General features: G+C 39.1%; 2 protein-coding genes across 10 annotated transcripts in view; one reads left to right on the plus strand and one right to left on the minus strand.

The window, feature by feature from the left end:
* ugl (ureidoglycolate lyase) overlaps positions 1-12,817 on the plus strand; it is a 73,700-nt gene extending 60,883 nt beyond the window's left edge. For 3 of the 7 annotated variants that reach the window (XM_072256209.1, XM_072256210.1, XM_072256207.1), the window contains 3 exons: positions 3,107-3,174; positions 10,073-10,203; positions 11,157-12,816. In XM_072256209.1, coding sequence (XP_072112310.1) covers positions 3,107-3,174; positions 10,073-10,203; positions 11,157-11,280 — 323 coding nt within the window. In that variant the 3' untranslated portion in view covers positions 11,281-12,816. Of the gene's footprint in view, positions 1-3,106; positions 3,175-7,674; positions 7,855-10,072; positions 10,204-11,156 lie in introns of those variants that run through there. The other 4 variants (XM_072256211.1, XM_072256213.1, XM_072256212.1 and 1 more) reach the window with 4 other exon arrangements.
* Positions 12,818-12,850: 33 nt separating this feature from the next.
* The window catches only part of naa15a (N-alpha-acetyltransferase 15, NatA auxiliary subunit a), a 68,782-nt gene continuing 58,658 nt past the window's right edge, over positions 12,851-22,974 (minus strand). For 2 of the 3 annotated variants that reach the window (XM_072256205.1, XM_072256206.1), the window contains 3 exons: positions 21,469-21,612; positions 18,148-18,245; positions 12,851-14,952 (listed from right to left, as the gene is read on the minus strand). In XM_072256205.1, the coding sequence (XP_072112306.1) occupies positions 14,752-14,952; positions 18,148-18,245; positions 21,469-21,612 (443 nt within the window). In that variant the 3' untranslated portion in view covers positions 12,851-14,751. Of the gene's footprint in view, positions 14,953-18,147; positions 18,246-20,658; positions 20,826-21,468; positions 21,613-22,974 lie in introns of those variants that run through there. The other variant, XR_011885771.1, reaches the window with a different exon arrangement.

Genomic DNA, 22,974 nt, shown 5'->3' on the forward strand with positions numbered 1-22,974 from the left:
TCCTACCCAAAATTCATAAACTTGTCCAGGTAGACCCATTATTTCAGTTTGTTCTTGCCCTACTGAAAACATACCTACATACCTCGAGCAACACACATAAAAGTTGCTGGTGAATGCAGCAGGCCAGGCAGCATCTATAGGAAGAGGTACAGTCAACGTTTCGGGCCGAGACCCTTTGTCAGGACTAACTGAAGGAAGAGTGAGTAAGAGATTTGAAAGTGGGAGGGGGAGGGGGAGATCCAAAATGATAGGAGAAGACAGGAGGGGGAGGGATGGAGCCAAGAGCTGGACAGTTGATTGTCAAAAGGAATGTGAAAGGATCATGGGAGAAAGAAGGGTGGAGGGGGGAAGCCCAGAAGGTGGGCAATAATGGATGGGGTGCGAGGGGGAGGTGGTTGGCAAAAGGGATATCCCTCCCCCTCCTGTCTTCTCCTATCATTTTGGATCTCCCTCTCCCCTTCCCTCCCCCCCTCAAATCTCTTACTAGCTCTTCTTTCAGTTAGTCCTGACGAAGAGTCTCAGCCCGAAACGTCAACTGTACCTCTTCCTATAGATGCTATGTGTGTTGCTTGAAATTCCAGCATCTGCAGATTTCCTCGTGTTTGCCTACATACTTCGACTTTGTTTTATCCCCGCTGGTTCAGTCCCTTCCTACATACATCTGTGACACCTCACATGCTTCTGATCTTTTCAAGGATTCCCTGGTCCCCATCATTTTATTTTTACTCTGAATGTCCAGTCCCTATATGCCTCCATCCCCCACCAGGAAGGCCTCAAAGCTCTCCATTTCTTTCTGGACACCAGACCCAACCAGTTCCCCTCCACCACCCTCCTCTGCCTAGTGGAATTTGTCCTCATTCTAAATTAATTTCTCCTTTGGCTCCTCCCATTTCCTTCAAACAAAAGGGGTAGCCATGGGCACTCGCTATGCCAACTATGCTAGCCTGTTTGTCGGTTATGTGGAACAGTCTATGTTCCAAGCCTACACTGGTGACCGACCCACACTTTTCCTACGCTACATCGGTCGATGATTGCATTGGTGCTGCTTCCTGCACCTGCGCTGAACTCGTCAATTTCATCCACTTTGCCTGCAACTTCCACCCAGCCCTCAAATTCACATGGTCCATTTCCAACACTTCCCTTTCTTGATCTCACTGTCTCTATCTCCGGAGACAACTTATCCACCGCTGTCTATTATAAACCAACAGACTCTCAGAGCTACCTGGACTATACCTCATCCCATTCTGCTACTTGTAAAAATGCCATCACCTTCTCTCAATTCCTCCATCTCTGCCACATCTGCTCTCAGGATGAGGCTTTTCATGTCCTCCTTTTCCAAAGAAAGGGGCTTCCCTTCCTCCACCATCAACGCTATCCTCAGCCACATCTCTTCCATTTCATGCACTTTTGCTGTTACCCCATCCTCCCGCCATCCTACCAGGGATAGGGTTTCTCCTGTCCCCAACTACCACCCCACCAGCCTCTGTGTACCACACATAATTCTCCAAAACTTCTGCTACCTCCAACTGGATCCCACCACCAAACACATCTTTCACTCCCGCCCACTTTCTACAGGGATCGCTCCCTATGTGACTCCCTTGTCCATTCATCCCTCCCCACATATCTCCCTCCTAGCACTTATCCTTGTAAGTGAAACAAGTGCTACACCTACTCCAACCTGATGGCATGAACATCGATGTCTCAAACTTCCAGTAATGCTTCTCCCCCGCCCTCCTTTTCACCATTTCTCATCTCCTTTTCCTTCTCTCATGTCATCTCCCCCCCACCTTTTCTTTCTTCCATGGCCTTGTCTCTTTCAGCAATCAATTTCCTAGCTCTTTGCTTCATCCCTCCCCCTCCAAGTTTCACCTATCACCTGACGTTTCTCTCTCTCCTGCCCCCACCTTTCAAATCTACTCCTCAGCATTTTTTCTCCAGTCTTGCTGAAGGGTTTCAGCCCGAAACATCGACTATGCTTTTTTCCATAGATGCTGCCTGGCCTGCTGAGTTCTTCCAGGTGTGTGAAAGTGTGAGTGAGATTTCCAGCAGCTGCAGATTTTCTCTTGTTTATAAATCACTTTCTGATATCAGTCAAGTACATAAACCTCTCATTAACTGAACAACTTGGTTATCTTGGTTGTTGATACTTGTGTACTTATTTTTGATTTGTAAACCAAGAGATAAGTTGGTCTAAACCAATGACTAAGTCATTGTAGTCACAGCTTCTGCCAAGTCCCACTCTTGGCCTTCACGTATGGCAGAACTATTTCTACTGACAAAGGGCAAAGGTGGACCACTGGCGCCTCAAAACTTGGGCCTTGGACGGCAGCACACCGAGGAGAAAGAAAACTGATTTTAAATTGCCACTGCCTTGTGGCCATATCCACCCATGGGAAAGGCTTTGGGAGTAAACCCCGAGGAAGAAATCCAGAGCCGGGTTCCCTTAGGCAGTTTGATGTTGTTTACAACTTCACTCTTGCAACCTCTACAACAACACTGGTGCCATGCTGTATCAGTGCTTACCCTTCCCTTAGACTACATCAGTGACATGGAGAGGGGGAACCCGTTGCATGGGCAACAGCCAGTTCTTCAAATCTTCCCGCCCATGCTTGCACCCTGGAGAGGACAGTCCACCAGAGGTGCAAGCCCCTGATCCCCTGGGATCGGTGGCTGCCTACACACAAGTCATTGTGGTTATACATTGGAAAGACTGCTAGTGCTGTTCCATGAAAACTATTGCAACACAAACTGACAAATAATATTTGGACTAATTGAATACAGGAAAACTGATAAAAGCCATTTCTCCAAAAAGCACGTGTTCTTGCAAAATGTGTTGTTAGGCAAAATTTAATAAATCAAAAGTCCAAGACAAAATGTATGAGTATTTTGATATAAGGCTCTTCCTTTGTATGGAGAGAAACACGATATTCATTATAGCAAAACAAAAACTAAGTCAAAGAGATTTGTTTGAAAGTGTCAATTGTGTATTTGTAAATCAAGAAGTTACTGTCTTATTTTCAACCCGCACTATAAATAGTGAAAAGTTTATATTGATTATTTTCACTTTATTTGAAGTGAGTCACAGGACCTTCATTGCTATCTGTAGGTCAAGGTCATTTTTACTTTCGGGGGCAAGTGGAAGATTCAGCTACTGCTGAGATTTCACGATCACAGGTAGAATCAATCACAATCTTTCCTTTTAATGTTACAGAAGATTATTATATTTAAAATATAAAATTAGATATCTTGCTGTTTGATTTCTCAAAATAATTACAATTCTATTGCATGAAATACTTCGCAATTTTTGTAGTATTTGGTTAAGTTCTATATGGATCAGAATATAAAGGGGTTACCTCTGCACTGTCATAACAGGTAAAGGTTAAGGTTTTTCTCTGATTGTCAATACCCATCCAAGGCAGATTTTATATTATGATATCACATTTAAGAAGAACTGGTTCAAAACTCCAGATCTTATTTTATCCACTACATTTACTGCCATCAGAGAACAGAAATATCAATACATTCAAGATATTGTTCTTTCAAAACTTATGTAATCAGGTCTCAGAAAGAGTCAGTGGTGGGGAATGAAGGGGCAGCAAGAACAATTACAATGCAGTGAAAATTTACCAACAGAGTTTCTGCATTCATTGTAGAGCTGTCAGAGAAAGGCTTCTCCTATTAATTTTAGATGGCTTTTTTTGTACTTTGAACACCTTTCTGGCAAACTCCTGACCTCAATGCGTGCAGTATTGAATAGAGCTGCCTGTGGAGATCAGAGGATGAATGTTAGCTCTTCCTGGAAACTGGAGTGCCTCCAGCTACTACTGAATATACAGATATAAACAGAGCAGGAGCTGGATGACCTCCAGATCATTCGGGAGAATGAGGTGTTTATAGATAGTAGCTTCAGGGAGGTAGTTACACCAAAGGAGCAGCACACAGGTACAGTAATTGGGTTACTGTCAGGTGAGGGAAGGGGAAAGGGCAGTCAGAGCAGGGCTCCCCTGTGGCCATTTCCCTCAACAAGTATACCAATTTGGATACTGTTGGGTGGGATGATTTACCTGGGACAAGCTGCGGCAGCCGGATCTCTGGTTCTGCAGTGGAGAAGGGAGGGTCGAAGAAGAGGAGAGCGGTAGTGATAGCGGACTTGATAGTTGTAAGTACAGAAAGGAGATTCTGTGGTCATGACAGAGACTCCCAGATGGTTTGTTGCCTGCTGGGTGCCAGGGTCAGGGATGTCTCTGATCATGTGCACAGCATTCTGAAGTGGGAGGGTGATCAGCCAAATGTCATGGTACACATCAGTACCAATGATATAGGAAGAGTGAGAAGGTCCCGGAGAGTGAATATAGAGAACTTGATAGGAAGTTGAAAAGCAGGACCTCGAGGGTGGTAATCTCAGGATTGCTACCTGTGCTACGTGCCAGTGAGGGTAAGAATAGGATGCTCTGGTGGATGAACACGTGGCTGAGGAACTGGTGTAGGGGGCAGGGTTTCAGATTTCAGGTTCATTGGGACCTCTTCTGGGGCAGGTGGGACCTTTACAAGAGACACGGGTTACACCTGAACTACAAGGGGACCAATATCCTTGCAGGGAGGTTTGTTAGTGCTATTGGGGAGGCTTTAAACTAGATTTGCAGGGGGATGGGAACCAGAGTGCCAGAGCAGGGGTGAAGATAAATTATGTTAAAAGTTCATGCAGTCACAAATAGAAGGGTTGTGTGTGGTGGTAATCATCTTTTGAAGTGTGTCTTTTTCAATGCAAAGAGTATTGTGGGGAAGGCTGATGAGCTGAGGGCATGGACTGACACATGGAATTACGTTATAGCCAATAGTGAAACTTGGCTACAGGAGGGGCAGGACTGGCAGCTTAATGTTCCAGAGTTCCGATGTTTCAGATGTGATCGAGGCAGAGGAATGAAAGGTGGGGGAGTAGCATTGCTTGTCAGGGAAAATGTTACAGTAGTGCTCAGGCAGGACTGATTAGAGGGCTCCTCTACCGAGGCCATATGGGTGGAACTGAGAAACAGGAAAGGTATGACCACATTAATGGGGTTGTATTATAGACCACCCAATAGTCAGCGAGAATTGGAAGAGTAAAGCTGCAGAGAGATAGCAGACAACTGCAGGAAACAAAGTTGTGATAGCAGGGGATTTTAATTTTCCACATATTGATTGGCACTCCCTTACTGTTAAAGGTCTAGATGGGTTAGAGTTTGTAAAATGTGTTCAGGAAAGCTTTCTAAATCAATATATAGAGGTACCATCTAGAGAGGATGCAATACTAGATCTCCTATTAGGAAACGAGTTAGGACAGGTGACGGAAGTGTGTGTAGGGGAGCACTTAGGTTCCAGTGATCATAACACCATTAGTTTCAACTTGGTCATGGATAAAGATAGATCTGGTCCTAGGGTTGAGGTTCTAAACTGGAAAAAGGCCAAATTTGAAGAAATGAGAAAGGATCTAAAAAGTGTGGATTGGGACAGGTTGTTCTCTGGCAAGGATGTGATTGGTAAGTGGGAGGCCTTCAAAGGAGAAATTTTGAGAGTGCAGGGTTTGTATGTTCCTGTCAGGATCAAAGGTACAGTGAGTAAGAATAAGGAACCTTGGTTCTCAAGGGTTATTGGAACTCTGGTAAAGAAGAGAGAGATGTGTGCCATGTATAGGAAACAGGGAGCAAATAAGGTGCTTGAGGAGTATAAAAAGTGCAAAAAATACTTAAAGAAATCAGGAGGGCTAAAAGACATGAGGTTGCTTTGGCAGTCAAGGTGAAGGATAATCCAAAGAGCTTCTGCAGGTATATTAAGAGCAAAAGGATAGTAAGGGATAAAATTGGTCCTCTTGAAGATCAGAGTGGACGGCTATGTATGGAACCAAAAGAAATGGGGGAGATCTTAAATGGTTTTTTTGTGTCTGTGCTTACTAAGGAAACCAGCATGGAGTCAATGGAAATAAGGCAAACAAGTAATGAGGTCATGGAACCTATACAGATTGAAGAGGAGGAGGTGCTTGCTGTCTTGAGGCAAATCAGAGTAGATAAGTCCCCAGGACCTGACAGGGTATTCCCTTGTACCTTGAAGGAGACGAGTGTTGAAATTGCAGGGGCCCTGGCACATATATTTAAAATGTTGGTATCTACGGGTGAGGTGCCAGAGGGATTGGAGGATAGCTCATGTTGTTCCATTGTTTAAAAAAGGCTCTAAAAGTAATCCAGGAAATTATAGGCCGGTAAATTTGACGTCGGTAGTAGGTAAATTATTGGAAGGAGTACTAAGAGATAGAATCTACAAGTATTTGGATAGACAGGGACTTATTAGGGAAGAGTCAACATGGCTTTGTGTGTGGTAGGTCACGTTTAACAAATCTATTACGAGTTTTTCGAGGAAGTTACCAGGAAAGTGGATGAAGGGAAGGCAGTGGATGTTGTCTACATGGATTTCGGTAAGGCTTTTGACAAGGTCCGCACGGGAGGTTAGTTAGGAAGATTCAGTCATTAGGTGTACATGGAGAGGTAGTAAATTGGATTAGACATTGGCTCAATGAAAGAAGCCAGAGAGTGGTAGTGGAGGATTGCTTCTCTGAGTGGAGGCCTGTGACTAGTGATGTGCCACAGGGATCATTGCTGGGTCCATTGTTATTTGACATCTATATCAATGATCTGGATGATAATTTGGTAAGTTGGATCAGGAAATTTGCTGATGATACAAAGATTGGAGGTGTAGTGGACAGTGAGGAAGGTTTTCAAAGCTTGTAGAGGGATTTGGACCAGCTGGAAAAATGGGTTGAAAAATGGCAGATGGAGTTTAATACAGACGTGTGAGGTATTGCACGTTGGAAGGACAAACCAAGGTAGAACATACAAGGTAAATGGTAGGGCACTGAAGAGTGCAGTAGAACAGAGGGATCTGGGAATACAGATACAAAATTCCCTAAAAGTGGCGTCACAGGTAAATGGGATCGTTAAGAGAGCTTTTGGTACATTGGCCTTTATAAATCAAAGTATTGAGTATAAGAGTTGAAATGTTATGGGGAGGTTGTACAAGGCATTGGTGAGGCCGAATTTGGAGTATTGTGTGCAGTTTTGGTCACCAAATTACAGGAAGGATATTAATAAGGTTGAAAGAGTGCAGAGAATGTTTACAGGGATGTTGCCGGGACTTGAGAAACTGAGTTACAGAGAAAAGTTGAATAGGTTAGGCCTTTATTCCCTGGAGTGTAGAAAAATGAGTAGAAATTTGATAGAGGTATATAAAATTATGATGGGTATAGATGAAGTGAATGCAACCAGGCTTTTCCCACTGAGGCTAGGGGAGAAAAAAACCGGAGGACATAGGTTAAGAGTGAAAAGTTTAAAGGGAACATGGGGGGGGGGGCGGGGGTCTTCACACAGAGAGTAGTTGGAGTGTGGAATGAGCTGCCAGATGAAGCGGTAAATGTGGGCTCACTTTTAACATTTAAGAAAAACTTGGACAGGTACATGGATGAGAGGTGTATGGAAGGATATAGTCCAGGTGCAGGTCAGTGAAACTAGGGAGAAAAATGGCTCGGCACAACCAAGAAGGGCCAAAAGGCCTGTTTCTGTGCTGTAATGTTCTATGGTTCTATAAGAGAGCAAATTTAGAATTCCGAGTTTTACTTATTGCTGCTGTTGTTTGTGCCCTGCCTTGAAGAAACAAACTAGAAGGTCATCTGTCCCAGAACTAACTTAATAAAATTGGACCGAGAACTTCCAGTTGTAATCTATATTCATTGTGGAATGGTCTCGCTACTGGACATTTTCAGCAGCCACCTTGGTACTAGAGATTGCATCTTAGGAGACAAGACTTTTAATTTCCTGACCATGTGGACCCAAACTACAGTAACTCAATGATACACTGATAAACAGGCAAGTACTCAAGTATCAGACGTGGAGTAGTAAACATCATTATCTTTTGAAAAAATGAAATTCAGTTGTTTACCTACCGAGACATCACTATTGTGTTGTATAATGTACAACGTAAACAACCAAAAATAGCACCAGACATACGAGGAAACCTTTTGCACTCAGACTCAGAGATTGAAAGATGTAAAGAAGCCCTGAAGACCTGTTGCTGGAGGCAGAAGTTTGTAGATTCCTCAACTGAAAATCAACAACCTCAACTTGCAGTTTAACAGAGGAGGGAGACATTTGCATGGCCTATAATGGAAACCCTTCATTAGAGAGAAAGCCAAGTACATCACATTTCCCATCCACAACCAAGTGACACTCTCCAAATTCCAATAACTAACTCTAAGTAGGACTACATCAGTGAATAATTGGGAGAGTCTAATGACACCTAAAACTCCTTCATACCATCCCATGAAGATCCACAGCAATGATTGAATTCTTGAACTCTTAAGGTAAAAGGCCTGTTATGTAGTTTCATAACTTCTTATAGCATGGCTGTTTGCTTAAATGAATGCAGTTAGAGTAGTTCATTACAACTTAATTGATCAGAATAGCACATGTTGAACAGGAGTTCCTTTGTTCAGATGCTAACCTGACTGGCTGAGTGTTTCTAGCAATTTGTTTTTATTTCAAATTTCCAGTATATTTTTTTTTTTTTTTTTTTAAAAGAGTCAAGGTACCACACACAAATGCATTTGTATAGCTTCTTTAATGATCTAGACATCCTGCACAGATCTCCCAGTTTTGCCAATTATGAACAGGACCATACCACCAGGACCCAACAGAAACCCTGCTTTGGAACTAGTAAATTGCAGCTGTGATTTTTATCTTTCTCTATACATATAAAAAAAACTGATTTTATCATTGTCTTATAAATTTTGCAAGCGCTGGTAACTTTACAGCCAAGGGAAGAGGAGAAATTCAGTTTTGATTGCTAGCATTAATATAGAAGTCAATGTATTTTCCATCAAGAATTCTTTAAAATTTAAAAACGCAAATTCACAATGTTAATTATAATTTAAACATATCCCAATTATACTTAGATTTCAAGTTACGTGGAAATGCATTATTTCCAAAACAAAAAGCACAATGCATGGAACACATCATGCATTCACATTCCTATCTGAAAGCTGTACACTGTGCCATCCACCATCTCATTGGTTGGCGTGTGTGTGTGGGGGGGGAGGGGCAGGTGGTGGAGGGGATAGGGTCTTGTTTCATCATAAACCCTTTGCTTCCTTCCAGATTAACTCTGAATTGACTTGAACTGCTTATATTGCAGTATTAGAAACACAGAAAACCTACAGCACAATAACAAGCTCTTCGGCCCACAAGGCTGTACCGAACATGTCCTTACCTTAGAAATTACTTAGGGTTACCCATAGTCCTCTTTTTTCTGAGCTCCATGTACCTGTCCAGGAGTCTCTTAAAAGACCCTATCGTATCCACCTCCACCACCGTCGCTGGTAGCCCATTCCATGCACTCACCACTCTCAGTGTAAAAAGCTTGCCCCTGACATCTCCTCTGTGCCTACTTCCAAGCACCTTAAAACTGTGCCCTCTCGTGCTAGCCATTTCAGCCCTGGGAAAAAGCCTCTGACTATCCACATGATCAATGCCTCTCATCATCTTATACACCTCTATCAGGTCACCTCTCATCATCCTACTTTTGCGAACTTTACTTCCAAATCAATACATAACCTTACATTTTCCTTGTTACAAGAAAACAAAGATAAGTGCAAAGCTAAATGGATATTATAAATGTAAAATGAGACAAGAGACTTACAAGCTGATTGAAGATAGCAGGATTTTCTCTGTTGTAGATATTGTGAAAGGTAAGTGTTTGAAAATCAGAGACAGAAAGAGTGACAGATAGTACCAAATTGGAATGAAAGTGTTACGAAGATGTATCCAACTGACACAATGTTTACATTAATTCAGTGTTTGCTAATGAAACAAAAACAATGCGAATTGCTGTGAAAAGCTAAAGTTGATTAAAAACCTGCTCCCTCAGTTGTTTCCAATTACATGGCATGACTGGGTTAGAGAAAGTCAGTGTTTTTTCAAGCAGAATGTTTCAAGTTATATACCACATTACACTATAAAATGTTTTAATATTTCTAGTAATCTTTGTCTTACAGGTTTGGCAGTGGATTCGGCATGGAGTGAAGTTGGAGGATGATGATAGAATTGTCACCAGAAACCTTGTCCAAACTCTTGTAAAGGAAATAGAAACAGAGTTACAGGATGTTTTGCATCACTGCACTGACAGGTAAAACATGCAAGTTCACATCCAACAGCAGAATAAACATCAAACTAGACTGCCAACAAATGGAAGAGTGCAGATTTGCATTTCTTTCCACTTTGAAATCACAGATGAAGTATCATTTGGGATAGATAGCAAATATCTAGAATACTTTGTGGAATTGGCCCCCTCATACAAGGATATTAGAGGAAGCAATTCAGAGATGGCTTACTAAAACTAGTAATTTGAATAGGGAGATAGTATTGAGGGATAGTTGAACAGGATAATATTTTTTCACCAGTTTCTTATAGTAGGGATGAATTAATTTAGTGGGCGTGGAGGCAATTGCCTCTTGCGGGGGGAATCTAGAACCATGGGTTACTATTTAAAAAAAAGGGGTTACCCATTTATAGTAGAGATAAAGCAGGTTTTTAAAATTAAGGATTCCATCACCTTTTGAGGATGAGAGTTCAAGAGAAAATCATGAATAAATATCTTTTTGTAAGGGCCAAAAGTTAGTCTAATCGTTAATAGCATTTATTGTGAGCAGTAACATGGAGTGCATTTGCATTTCCTTCCCCACTAGAAGACAGGCATTATTCATTTTCTACCCCTTCCTATCCATTTTACCTCCACTTTTCAGCTTTACTTTTAGTGGATGTCAGAATTGAACTGACACTAAGCTGTAATAACGTTGCACTAACCATACATATCTTTTCCATAAAACGACAAATGAGCTGCTTTAGTCTTAGAGGAAATTTGTCTTATTTGGCCTACAAATAAGACTTGTTCAATTATTGCGACATTAGCCAAATGGAGATGTCTTTTTACCACCCATTCTTTAAATTTTGTAAAAGTTATGTTGACATAAACACTTATTGACACTAAGTAAGGAACATATACTATTAAAATTCAATTTACATTATTGGTAGAATACATTAAAGCACTATGTTTAGTAATTAATTACTGTCTTTCCTCAGCTCGAAATGGCAACTGGCAGTGGCTTCCGAAATATTTCTTGAAATTGTCCAGAAGCGAGATTTTCCAGAATTCCTTACTACCTATTTGAACTTGGAACATACATTTTTAAGTGCCAATCATTAACTGCATAGAACATTGCAAAGAAACTAATTTCAGTGAAGTTTCATTTAAAAGCCAATGGCCACAAACCACAGGTAATTATATCAATCAGAATTTTAAGAACGAATTAAATATGTCAGGATTACCACATTTTGAGGGGCAGTATTGTCTTTATATTCATCATAAAAGCAAGCCTTTCTCTGAAGTTGGCACTCGTATACTGAGGTTCTAATCAATTTCCACTGCTGCAGAATTCATTACCTCAGTACTTGCACCATAATTAACAAAATTATAAATTAGGAATAAAAACAAAAATACCTGAAATGCACAGCAAATTTAACAGTATTTGAAGAGACCTTAATCTTCTGGTGTAAATACATTATGGCTGTATTTTACTCCATTTCAACACTACAATTTCAGACTAGCTGTTCAAGTTTCCTTTACCATCGTTGCTGAACTGTGGAATCAAATTATTTGATTCTGAAGAAAAGCATAATTTACCAGAAAAGCAAGTCAAGGCCAACAGTATACATCTTATACTTTCTTGTAAAAAAAAAATCACTTAAATGACTGTCCAGTGTATAATCTTACACAACTAAATTGAAGATTATGTGTAAGCAGAAAATTCATATTCCAGTTCATATGAACTTTTAATAAACAGCCTGCAAAACCAGGTTAGAGAACATCACATCATCTTAAACATAGTCTTTAAGTATTGTCCTCCCACAAATTATTTTTCTCTCAAAATAACCCAATGGTTTCATGTATTCTCGAAGTTACTAGTTATTACAATTCCTTTGAAAAGTACTTTCACCTACTCCATGACAAGGACACAAGCCATTTTCGTTTGAGGCTAAAGGCATCAGGAAATCCTTAGGACTAGTTTTCACCAACATGCTTAGGAAACAATGTGCTTGATGCAGTCACCTAACACTACTTTCCACTTTATCATTGCTACGTTTGCTCAGACTGTGAAAATTTTAGACTGCATGCTTAGCAGTTGGTTGAAATTAAGCTTTTAAAAAGCCAGAACATATTACTAGAGTAGCAGGTAATTGCTTTTTGTGTTTTCTTTAAAGCATACGACTTTACAGCAAGTTATTTACATTGTAGAATTAAGAAATTTAGCTGAACGTTAATTATTAACTGGGAAATGGTTTAATTAGAAAATAAATAAAGATTTTCAACAATGATATTGTTAAATTGCAAAGAAGTATCTTAAATCCAAGCAAAAATAGTTTCTTCTCCCCACCTCATGTGATAGTCACAGCCTCTCCAAGTGAGTGAACTCTGGACATTTGATAGGACAATGGAAAAAGAACAAAATTGTGCCATCTTGTTACTAATTACAGTATTACTAACCTACTGGATTAAATAACATTTTCGACTGCCTATTACTTGACCTGTTCATAATTTGTGCAAATGGTGGGTCTTCCCACTAAGGAAAAGTGCTTGTATTCATTCAGCTGTTCAATGAAAATACAAATAAAGGTTACTAATATTTCATTTTTCAAAAAAAAGCAAACAATCTCTAACTGTTTAAACTGATCACTCCCCATATGCAGCAAAGTGAATGTAAGACTTGTGACAAAAATGACACACTACCAGTTTATTAGATGCTGAATACAACCAGTGTGGTTAAAATGGAACTAACCACAGAAACAAATGTAAAATTTACATTTCATATGCCATATCAGTACCCTGTGTGTTGGATGGATCAAGGACAATGAAAAATAAAACCCTACACAAAGCTCAGTGCTGAAATGGTTTAAGACATGAACACAAAAAACCTCTGATCAAACCAAATACTAACAAGAGTTCAGGTTCAAAGAGATCATTCTGACATAAGCCCACTGGTAATCCGAGCTCGTGAACTGTGAAGCAAGTCCATCATTCATACCGACCTAGGAAGTTTTCTCTTGACAGACCCAAAGCTGCATTATTTGGAGAGATGTACAGTATACTCTCAGCTTCCAGCTTTAACTGCATTAGAAGAGTGATTAGGGGGGAAAAAACACAAATCCTGCAACATTAAAATGGAAGATTGTGCAGTCTTTTTGCCAAATGTCAAATCAGTAACATAAGAATTCACAACTGAAGATGCAACTGCACTTCAATGCATGTTTCTTGGATAACCAGCTAGGATTAGGACAGACCAATTACAAATAAACTGTATACAATCATAAAATAAACAGGGAGCAAATCACATTTTCTTAATAAGTAACAGACAGTGCTTTGAATCAATTGCTGGGGCACATTTTTTTTTTAAAAATAAACCTCCTGGAAAGTGAATTCTACAAAATAAAACCATGTTAATAAATACCCCAGTTAGAACAATTTTCCAAAAGAAAGTTTATTGCGTTTTATATTTGGTACCTTTTGCATTTCAGAACCACGGGAATTAATTGTAACTGCAGAAATAAAGCAATTTATTTTTTTCCAAAAATTGTGGGCCCCTTTTAAAAACATACAAAGTCTGGGGCAAGAGTAAAACTGCAGAGCAAGAAGTATCCTTAGAAATAGTGGGCTTCAAGAACTATAATTGTCATTACATAAGAGGGAAAAACTGGTATCCAACTGATCAATGTATAATTTTCTACATAATCTGTCAAGATAGTTACTGATGATGATCTTCATCTGCATTAAAACAGTACTGAGTCCAAGACTTGCCAACTAAATTAGAACGTGAAACAAGTTAAATTTACCAAACACTTCCTACTGCAACCAGATTTAGGATTTAAAAGAAAAGCAGTAACTGCTGACTGCCAAAATTTGCCATTTTAGGTCGCTGTAAGCAGCAAAATGGAAATATGGACTCAGAACTGTTCTGTAATGCAGGTGATCTACAGACATACTAAATTTATGTGTTTTTTTTAGAAAATCCCAAGCAATTTAGAAATGGTCAGTACACACTCTAATTTTGCTTCTTCCCATTCAGTCTTCAATTCCAAATACCTATCTGTCTTTAACACTTCTTTTTAAACTGGGTACATTAATCTGTACATCACAATTTACATAAGGTATTTCCTGTGGTCTGCATGAGTTTCCATTCATATTGTGTCAGGCACTGCTGCTCTGACAAAGTTTGTGCTTAGAGGATCCAGTGCTTCTGACCATGGCAATCTCAAGACTGTATTTGTTAGACTACATTTTTGTGTCACACCCAACTTTCTAAAACAGCTCTCAAAATTCTTTAGAAATTACATTAAAAACCTGGCAGGCCAATTGCAAGAAGAGTGTTGAGTGCATTTATTTGATGTCACCTTCTCACTCAAATGGGCTTCAGAAACACATTGTACAGAAGTCACCTCCAAAATTTCGATTATTTTGTTTGAAGTCAGCAGGATAAAAAAAAAGACCTTCAATTCTGAAAGTCTGTGATCTGTAGGCATTTATGAAACCCTGACACATATTTACAGATCCTGTTGACAAGAGTGGGAAGCTGGCATCAGAGGTGTGCGACAAAAATGTTTTCACTTCAGTCACCATCTTCATTCAGATCTCATTGGTCAGTTCTTCTGGTTCGGTAGCACTATCCCCATTTACTGTGATCTTCACTTCATCTTCATATCCAGGAGGCATGAATGCTAGAGCATAGGGAAAAATCTTGTGGCACTGTGCTCTGTAGGCTTCAGCTGTTTCTTTACATACTCCCAGGCTACCATCACGCACAGCTTCTAGCACTTTCACACAAACCTGAATAGGAAGAAATAGAAAGGTCAGGTACGTGAAAATAAGAAGTGTGTTTATATTTGTATATTATACAAAAGTGTCCCTAAATCCATAGCAATGGTATTAATCATGTGAGGTTAGGTTGAAGGTTATGGTTACCTTTATCTAACCAAGACTGCAGTTAATAGTTGACGGACTTAAACAACAAGCCGACCCATCCAATGAAAGGGAATAAATTTTATTCTCTACTGGTGAACACCACGATGCTTAGGGTATAATAGAAGATATCATCTAATGCCTGGTCTGCCTGATTTAGATATCATTTGCCGTGGCATCCTTATAAATGATTTGGATAGGACGCAAATATTTTGACATTAGATAGAACTCCAGAGAAAGTTGAGCCTTGTAATGCCATTAACTAAGTTTTAATGTTTGGAACTTTATTAACTTAAATTATCAAGCCCTATACCCCAGCTAATGGGTCAATAACTTTAAAATCACCCAGTGAACTAGTGCAATTATTTTTAGGATATACTCAACCATGCATCACTTGACTCTACCTCCTGAGTTGTAGTTTTCCACTTCAGGAAGTATATTCTCTTTTAAGGATATTAACAGTACAAATATTGCCTGAAGAAACTACAATGTGGTTTAAAACAGAAGATACTAGAAATATTCAGCAGGTGGTCAACATTGAGATACAACTTCAGCCCACCATGTCTATTCCAGCCAATCTCCATTAATCCTATTTACCCACATTAGGTCTGTAGCCTTTAAGCCTTGATTATATAAATACTTGAATAGATGCTTGTTAAATATCATGAAAGTATCTTTTTATGCCAGCTTTCCAGGTAGTGAATTCCAAACTCCAACCATCTTGTGTGGAAATATTCTTAGACCTTCTCTCAGTCTCCTACCTCTCCCCTTGTATTATACACTCCTACAATTTCTACAAACCCCATTTCCAGAAAAGTTGGGATATTTTCCAAAATGCAATAAAAACAAAAATCTGTGATATGTTAATTCATGTGAACCTTTATTTAACTGACAAAAGTACAAAGAAAAGACTTTCAATAGTTTTACTGACCAACTTAATTGTATTTTGTAAACATACACAAATTTAGAATTTGATGGCTGCAACACACTCAACAAAAGTTGGGACAGAGGCATGTTTACCATTGTGTTACATCACCTTTCCTTTTAGTAACACTTTTTAATCATTTTGGAACTGAGGATTCTAATTGTAGTACATTTGCAATTGGAAATTTTGTCCATTCTTGCTTGATATAAGACTCCAACTGCTCAACAGTCCGTGGTCTCCACTGTCTGATTCTCCTCTTCATGATGCGCCATACATTTTCAATAGGAGATAGATTTGGACTGACAGCAGGCCAGTCAAGCACACGCACTCTGTGTCTACAAAGCCACGCTGTTGTAGAATGTGGTCTGCCAGTGTCCTGCTGAAATAAGCATGGATGTCCAGGGAAGAGACGTTGCCTTGATGGCAACATATGTCTCTCTAAAATCCTAATATACACCTCAGAGTCCAATGGTACCTTCACATACATGCAACTCACCCATGCCGTGGGCACTGATGCACCCCCATACCATCACAGATGCTGGCTTTTGCACCTTTCGCTGATAACAATCTGGATGGTCGTTTTCATCTTTGGCACGGAGAACTCGATGCCTGTTTTTTCCAAAAACTAGCTGAAATGTGGACTCATCTGACTACAGCACATGGTTCCACGGTCTTTCGGTCCATCTGAGATGAGCTCGGGCCCAGAGAACTCACCAGCGTTTCTGCATAGAGTTGATGTATGGCTTCCTCCTTGCATAATACAGTTTCAAGTTGCATTTCTGGATACAGCAACGGATTGTGTTGAGTGACAATGGTTTTCTGAAGTACTCCCGAGCCCAGGTGGCTATAATTGTCACAGTAGCATGACAATTTCCTAGGCAGTGCCGCCTGAGGGCTCAAAGATCACACGCATTCAACAGTGGTTTCCGACCTTGCCCTTTACGCACTGAGATGTCTCTGAATTCTCTAAATCTTTTCACAATATAATGTACTGTAGATGTTGAAAGACCTAAATTCTCTGCAATCTTGCGTTGAGAAATGTTCCTTTTGAACAATTCTCTCACGAATTTTGGCACAAAGGGGTGAGCCACGACCCATCCTTGCTTGCTAAGACTAAGACTTGCTAAGATGGACGCTACTTTTATACCCGGTCATGATACCTCACCTGCTACCAATTAGCCTGCGTAATGTGGAGTCTTCCAAACCGGTGTTACTTGAATATTCTGTGCACTTTTCAATCTTATTTTAACTCTGTCCCAACTTTTGTTGCAGCCATCAAATTCTAAATTTGTGTATATTTACAAAATACAATTAAGTTGGTCAGTAAAACTATTGAAAATCTTTTCTTTGTACTTTTGTCAGTTAAATAAAGGTTCACGTGAATTAACATATCACAGATTTTTGTTTTTATTGCATTCTGGAAAATGTCCCAACTTTTCTCCAAATGGAGTTTGTAGTATTATCACAGGAAAGATACTTTTGCTATCAACCCCCTTCATAACTTTATATCTTCTAGGCCTCCTTGCTCAAAGGAAACCAAACCAAGCCTACGAAGCTTTTCCTTATAACTGTAATGCTCCTGGTAAATCTCCTTTACTTTCTCTTCAACACAATCACATCCTTGCTACAGAATGTTGGCCAAAAAGTGCACACAATATTCCATGCAATATCGAATCAATGCATATAAAGCTGCAAGGTGGCAATCCATCTCTACGTTACAGCCAATAACGGCAAGCATCCTATAAGTCTTTACCAATTTACTTATCAATGTTGCCACTTTCAAGGGTCCCAAGGTAGATCTGTTCAACAACATTCCCTATAGTTCCGACGAAGGGTCTCAGCTGAAACGTCGACTGCACCTCTTCCTAGCCTGCTGCGTTCACCAGCAACTTTGATGTGTGTTGTTCCCTATAGCCCTACCATTTTCAGCAAATGTGCTATCCTTGTGTGTCTTCTCAAAATGCTTCTTTTCGTATCAGGATTAAACTTAATTGGGGAGGAACAAAAATGCAGATTCAGTTAGCCAAAGGGCCCATTTCCTTGCTGAAATGACTAAACTAAAAGAAATCAAACTAAAGAGTTCACTAAAGGTAGTTTTTTATAGCTTTACAATGATGGAAGCTTACTGTCAAACTCACCTGGATCCCTCTCTGGTTTAGATACTCATCAAGTCCAGTAGCTAACTCCACTGCCCTCTTTTGAGTGGAAGGGTCATTGTAGTACATCATTTTGGCAGCTGCAAATAAGTACAAACAGTGTATGTATTTTAGGACATACAGAAATTGGTGTTATTTGGAACAAGGTGAAGAGAAGATTCCTGCCATAACCTGTTCAAGTTATGAGAAATCTAAAGTTAATTCTTCTATCACACATTCAATTTAGCTTGGAATCAACTTCTAGTATGAAAAGGAAACTTTTCAATTGATTAAGCACAATGCAATCTACAGACATCAAAGTTGCTGGTGAACGCAGCAGGCCAGGCAGCATCTCTGGGAAGAGGTACAGTCGATGTTTCAGGCCGACATGGAGGGTCTCGGCCTGAAATGTCGACTGTACCTCTTCCCAAAGATGCTGCCTGGCCTGCTGCGTTCACCAGCAACTTTGATGTGGGTTGCTTGAATTTCCAGCATCTGCAGAATTCCTCATGTTTGCACAATACAATCTATAGGTTTCAAATCATTTACCAATAATATTAAATCACAATTATTAATGGGAGTCAAAATTTGTCCTCGCACAATTTTCCCCCATTATCAGAGATGTGAACTCTGCATATTAAAAAATCCTTTACTGCTAATGCTAATTAAAGAAAACAGAATATTCAATCACATTTAAGCAATGTTGCATCACAATCCCTCTAATATCTTGACTTGAGGGCCAATGCCCCGTTATAAATTCAACAATATCATTCTAAAATCACTCCACCAATAAACATTCCTCAGCACTTAAGTTTCTTCTGAAGTTTACTGTCAATACAAATAAATACATAACTGGTCTGGTCTTGTTATCCTTGCCATTTACCAACTTTTTCTAAAAGTGAGAGATACATAAAGTAATTGTATAATGTCAATAGCTATGCCAAGAGATAATTCATGTGATGCCCACCGTAACATACAAACATATCACCTTCATTAACACTGGAGCAAAATCGTGAAATCTGATACAAAGAGCAGTGTTACAACAGGTGGATTATGTCCACCAAATGAATTGAAGCCGAACAAGCCAACACCTTATCAACGTTGTCAAGGTCATTTAGGTATATACTGGCAATAAAAATTGGGTTTTCCTGCTCTACTCACATTCCACAAATTTTTTAAACAGCTAAATAATAAAGGAAACATCTGGAAAACTTAACCTGTTGTTTTTCCCTATATTTCTAGTCTTCCTCCTACAAAATAACATGCCACTTTTTGATAATTAACTCAAATATAGTATCTTTACCCAAACTTTGGAAAATTAGTTCACATGCACTTTTTTTGTGAAAACTAAGCGTTATTTTTGATTACAAACTTGGCAAGGAACAACAGGACTGAAATTACATTTATCTGTTGTCTTAGAGCAATCCCATTCGCCATTAAATTCTCAGCAACTTATTCTCCCCAGATTCTCACCAATAGAAAAAACAGATTCTAGTAGCAATTCACAATTCAACTAACAGCCCACATTTTTGAGGAAACGTAAGCAACTGGGGAAACCCCTGCAATCACAGTGAGAATGTGCAAATTCCAGCCGCACAACACGGAAGTCAGGATTGAATTTTCATCTCTGTACCATCCACCCCCCACCTCCTCTCTGAATTTCATAAAGGTAAGCAAAGGCAAGTTAAAATAACCTTATTAACATTAAATTGATTCTGGCATTTTGCTGATCTACATGGCTCAGCAATTAATATTCTGTGCAAAAAAAGTGGAAACTTGGTCCTACTTTAATGACTAAGGTTTAAATATTGTAGCATAAAGTAATTCTTTTTTAACAATTAACTTTAAAGAAATTTGTCCTGTTGCTCATGGAAAATGTTTCTATTTTTTCAGCAATAGCTTATATACCTTATATAGCTCACAACCTTAAAAGCAGGCACCATTGAAGAGATAAAACCATGACAACTATAATTTTTAAAATAATTATTTTAAAAATATATTAAAAATAATGATCCTAATATTAGCAGTAATTTGCAATAGTACAAATAAATGTACAGATAAATAGTCGACAATTTCAGGATACTGTAGGATATCAGGGCTCATGCCAACAACTTTCTATTGCATGAGTATTTAGAAAAATCATAATAACACCACTGTGAAACACCAAGGAAGAGTTAGATATTTTCTACAGATAGACAATATAGTAATAATGGAAACTTAACAGAACTGAAAAAAAAACCATGCTACATTCATCTGTTATAGATGGGAAGTACAATAAAACAAAAACTACAGTAGGATTGAAATAGTTAACAAACAGAATTGACAATTTGTGCACAATTTCCCCAAAAGTCATTTTGCTCAAAGTTTCAATCACTTTTTGTGTGTTACATAAGAGATCCATGTATTTCTAGTATTAGAAATGCTTTGATCATGGGGAATTCTGGAATTCTTCAATGGACAAACTGGAAGCACCATTTTAAAAGATATCCAGTTTCATTATTTCCAGTTTGTTACCTTTTATAGCTGGCAGTAAATGTGAAGTGACGACATGGTTTAAACTCCATTAATGGAGCTTTCCTCAAAGAAGCGTTCAGATGAACCACTTTTGCAATAAAACCACTACATGTCTCTTTTTTTGCAGCGAATGACTAATTTTGATTATATTGCCCATTTAGAAGAAGCTGCAAATAGACAAGAAATCAGTTTATAGGTGTGCAAAAGATTTGTTTTTTAAGACAATAGGTAGGAACAAGTAATGTTAGACCAAAATGAATGCAGACTTCATGAGTGGCAATAAAATGTTTCTATTAAAATTCCAAGGCTGAAAGAGTAAGGTGAACCAGGTTTGATCTATGATGTATGCTGAATTAACTGATCCCAGTATGAGAGTTGCTGGGATTTTTAAATTTCCCTGTAGTGTTAATGAACCTCCAAGGCAGAGCAACTGGTGAACCAAGGAAAGGGGAGATGGGGCATCAGTATGACCATTAGCAAGAACTGGATCAAGCTGACATTCATGCAAGAACCACTATTTGAAAAACAGAATAAAATTGTTGGCATCAGTGAAATTACTCACCAGGAAGAGTGTTTTAATGACATGGAGAATAGAAAGCATGAGAATTATGTGAATTGTAGAGGTTTGCACATTTATTATAGCTGGTGTGATTCTGCTTTCACTTTACATGTCATTGCCAAGTACGTGCAACACAAAAACTTGACTTATTTACATAGGGACTTTTCTTTCTAGTTGAAACTGTGTTTGCAATTGTATTTTATCCTGTTAGTTACTCACTATATACATTCCAAAAGCTAAGTTTCACTTACCAGCTAACCTGTGTGGGATTGAGTTCAAATGCTTGTTTAGAAAAGCCTCATTAAAACTCTTTGGATTTGTTTCTCCAAACAGCCTGCTCATTTGCTGTGTCAGCACTGTTTGAACAGCATCAGGCACATTTTTACTTTCAGATACTGCAATGATAAAAGAAAAGGTCTTTTAGCTCTGTATGCAATCCTTTCAACAATACCAAATAATTTTAAGTTATTTTCAATAAACTTACATTTGTTTTTATACTCAAGCCATCAACTTGGTGAATTTAATGTTCTGCAAGTTTTTAGTCTATTTAAACAATGTTTATCAACATGCTGTACAAACTCTACTCAATGTGCATTCTGATACTTGATAAAATTAAGGGATATAGGCATCACTGTCAAGAATCATCTTTAAGATGCATACTTCCAATCATCCTTGAGAAGATAGTAATTGCACAGCTTCTTAAACTGCTGCGTCTGTATGATGAATTTATAATACTGTTCTAAAGTGTCAATGTTTAAACAGAAGGAAAGCATTTCATCCAATTCAGGACTGGATGACATGGAAAGCTTGTAGGTTTAGTTACTGTTGAAGTGAATTTTGTAGGCAAACCACAATGAAGTCACAATATCCAAACTGTAAAAAATGAATATTTAGGACTGGTAACAATCCAATAGACTGCCTTAACTTGGATGAAGTCAAGATGTTATTGGCGCTGCATCCATCAGGATAAGTGGAAAGTACTCCATTACGCTCTTGGTTTGTGCCATTGAGAAAATGAAAAAGCTTCAAATCAACAGAACACGCTGCAGTACATCCAGCCATTGTACTGTATTTGCCTACCCCAGCATGCGAAGCTAGTTCCGGCAGATTGGGCAGATGAGATCAACTACAATATCCAATGGCCAAGAAGGCGGTGGTGCAACCCTTCGTGGAGAGCGAAGGGCATGACAAGTCACAAAAGGCATCATGCTATTTTCACACCATTGGACCAAGACTTGAGGTTGAGAGAGTGGAAATGCCCCAGAACAACAGCCTTTTCCACTATAAAACTCTTTCCAAACGGGTTACATTGTCATTGGAAACGACAGACAACCAACACTATTTGCTGTACTTCATACTAGCAAGTCTTTGTGCTGGGGTGTTTGGCAATGCAGTACCAGTGAAAATCATCAAGTGATGGTAAACTCTCTCAATGGGAGTTGGTCATTGCCTTACACTAAGTTGTAGGTGCATTTTGCCAATTAACATGCGCAAAGGCTGAACAGGGTCTTGTTCCACATAGAGGAATTAAACATTCTGCAATCAATCAATTTCCACATTGTTTGAAATTGTGGGTAAAACATCTTTGATCAAACAACTGACAATGACCAAGCACAGAAAAATATCTTGAACTCCTGCAGTTTTGTCCTGGAGACGAAATGGAAGACTTCCAACAACCATGACTATTATCCATTGTGCTGGCCCCGGCCATCGGAGCGCTTTGGCAAGATTGATGTGGATAGGTTTCCTCTTGTGTG

The sequence above is a fragment of the Mobula birostris genome, chromosome 4, assembly GCF_030028105.1.
Source record: "Mobula birostris isolate sMobBir1 chromosome 4, sMobBir1.hap1, whole genome shotgun sequence".
NCBI lineage: Eukaryota > Metazoa > Chordata > Chondrichthyes > Myliobatiformes > Myliobatidae > Mobula > Mobula birostris.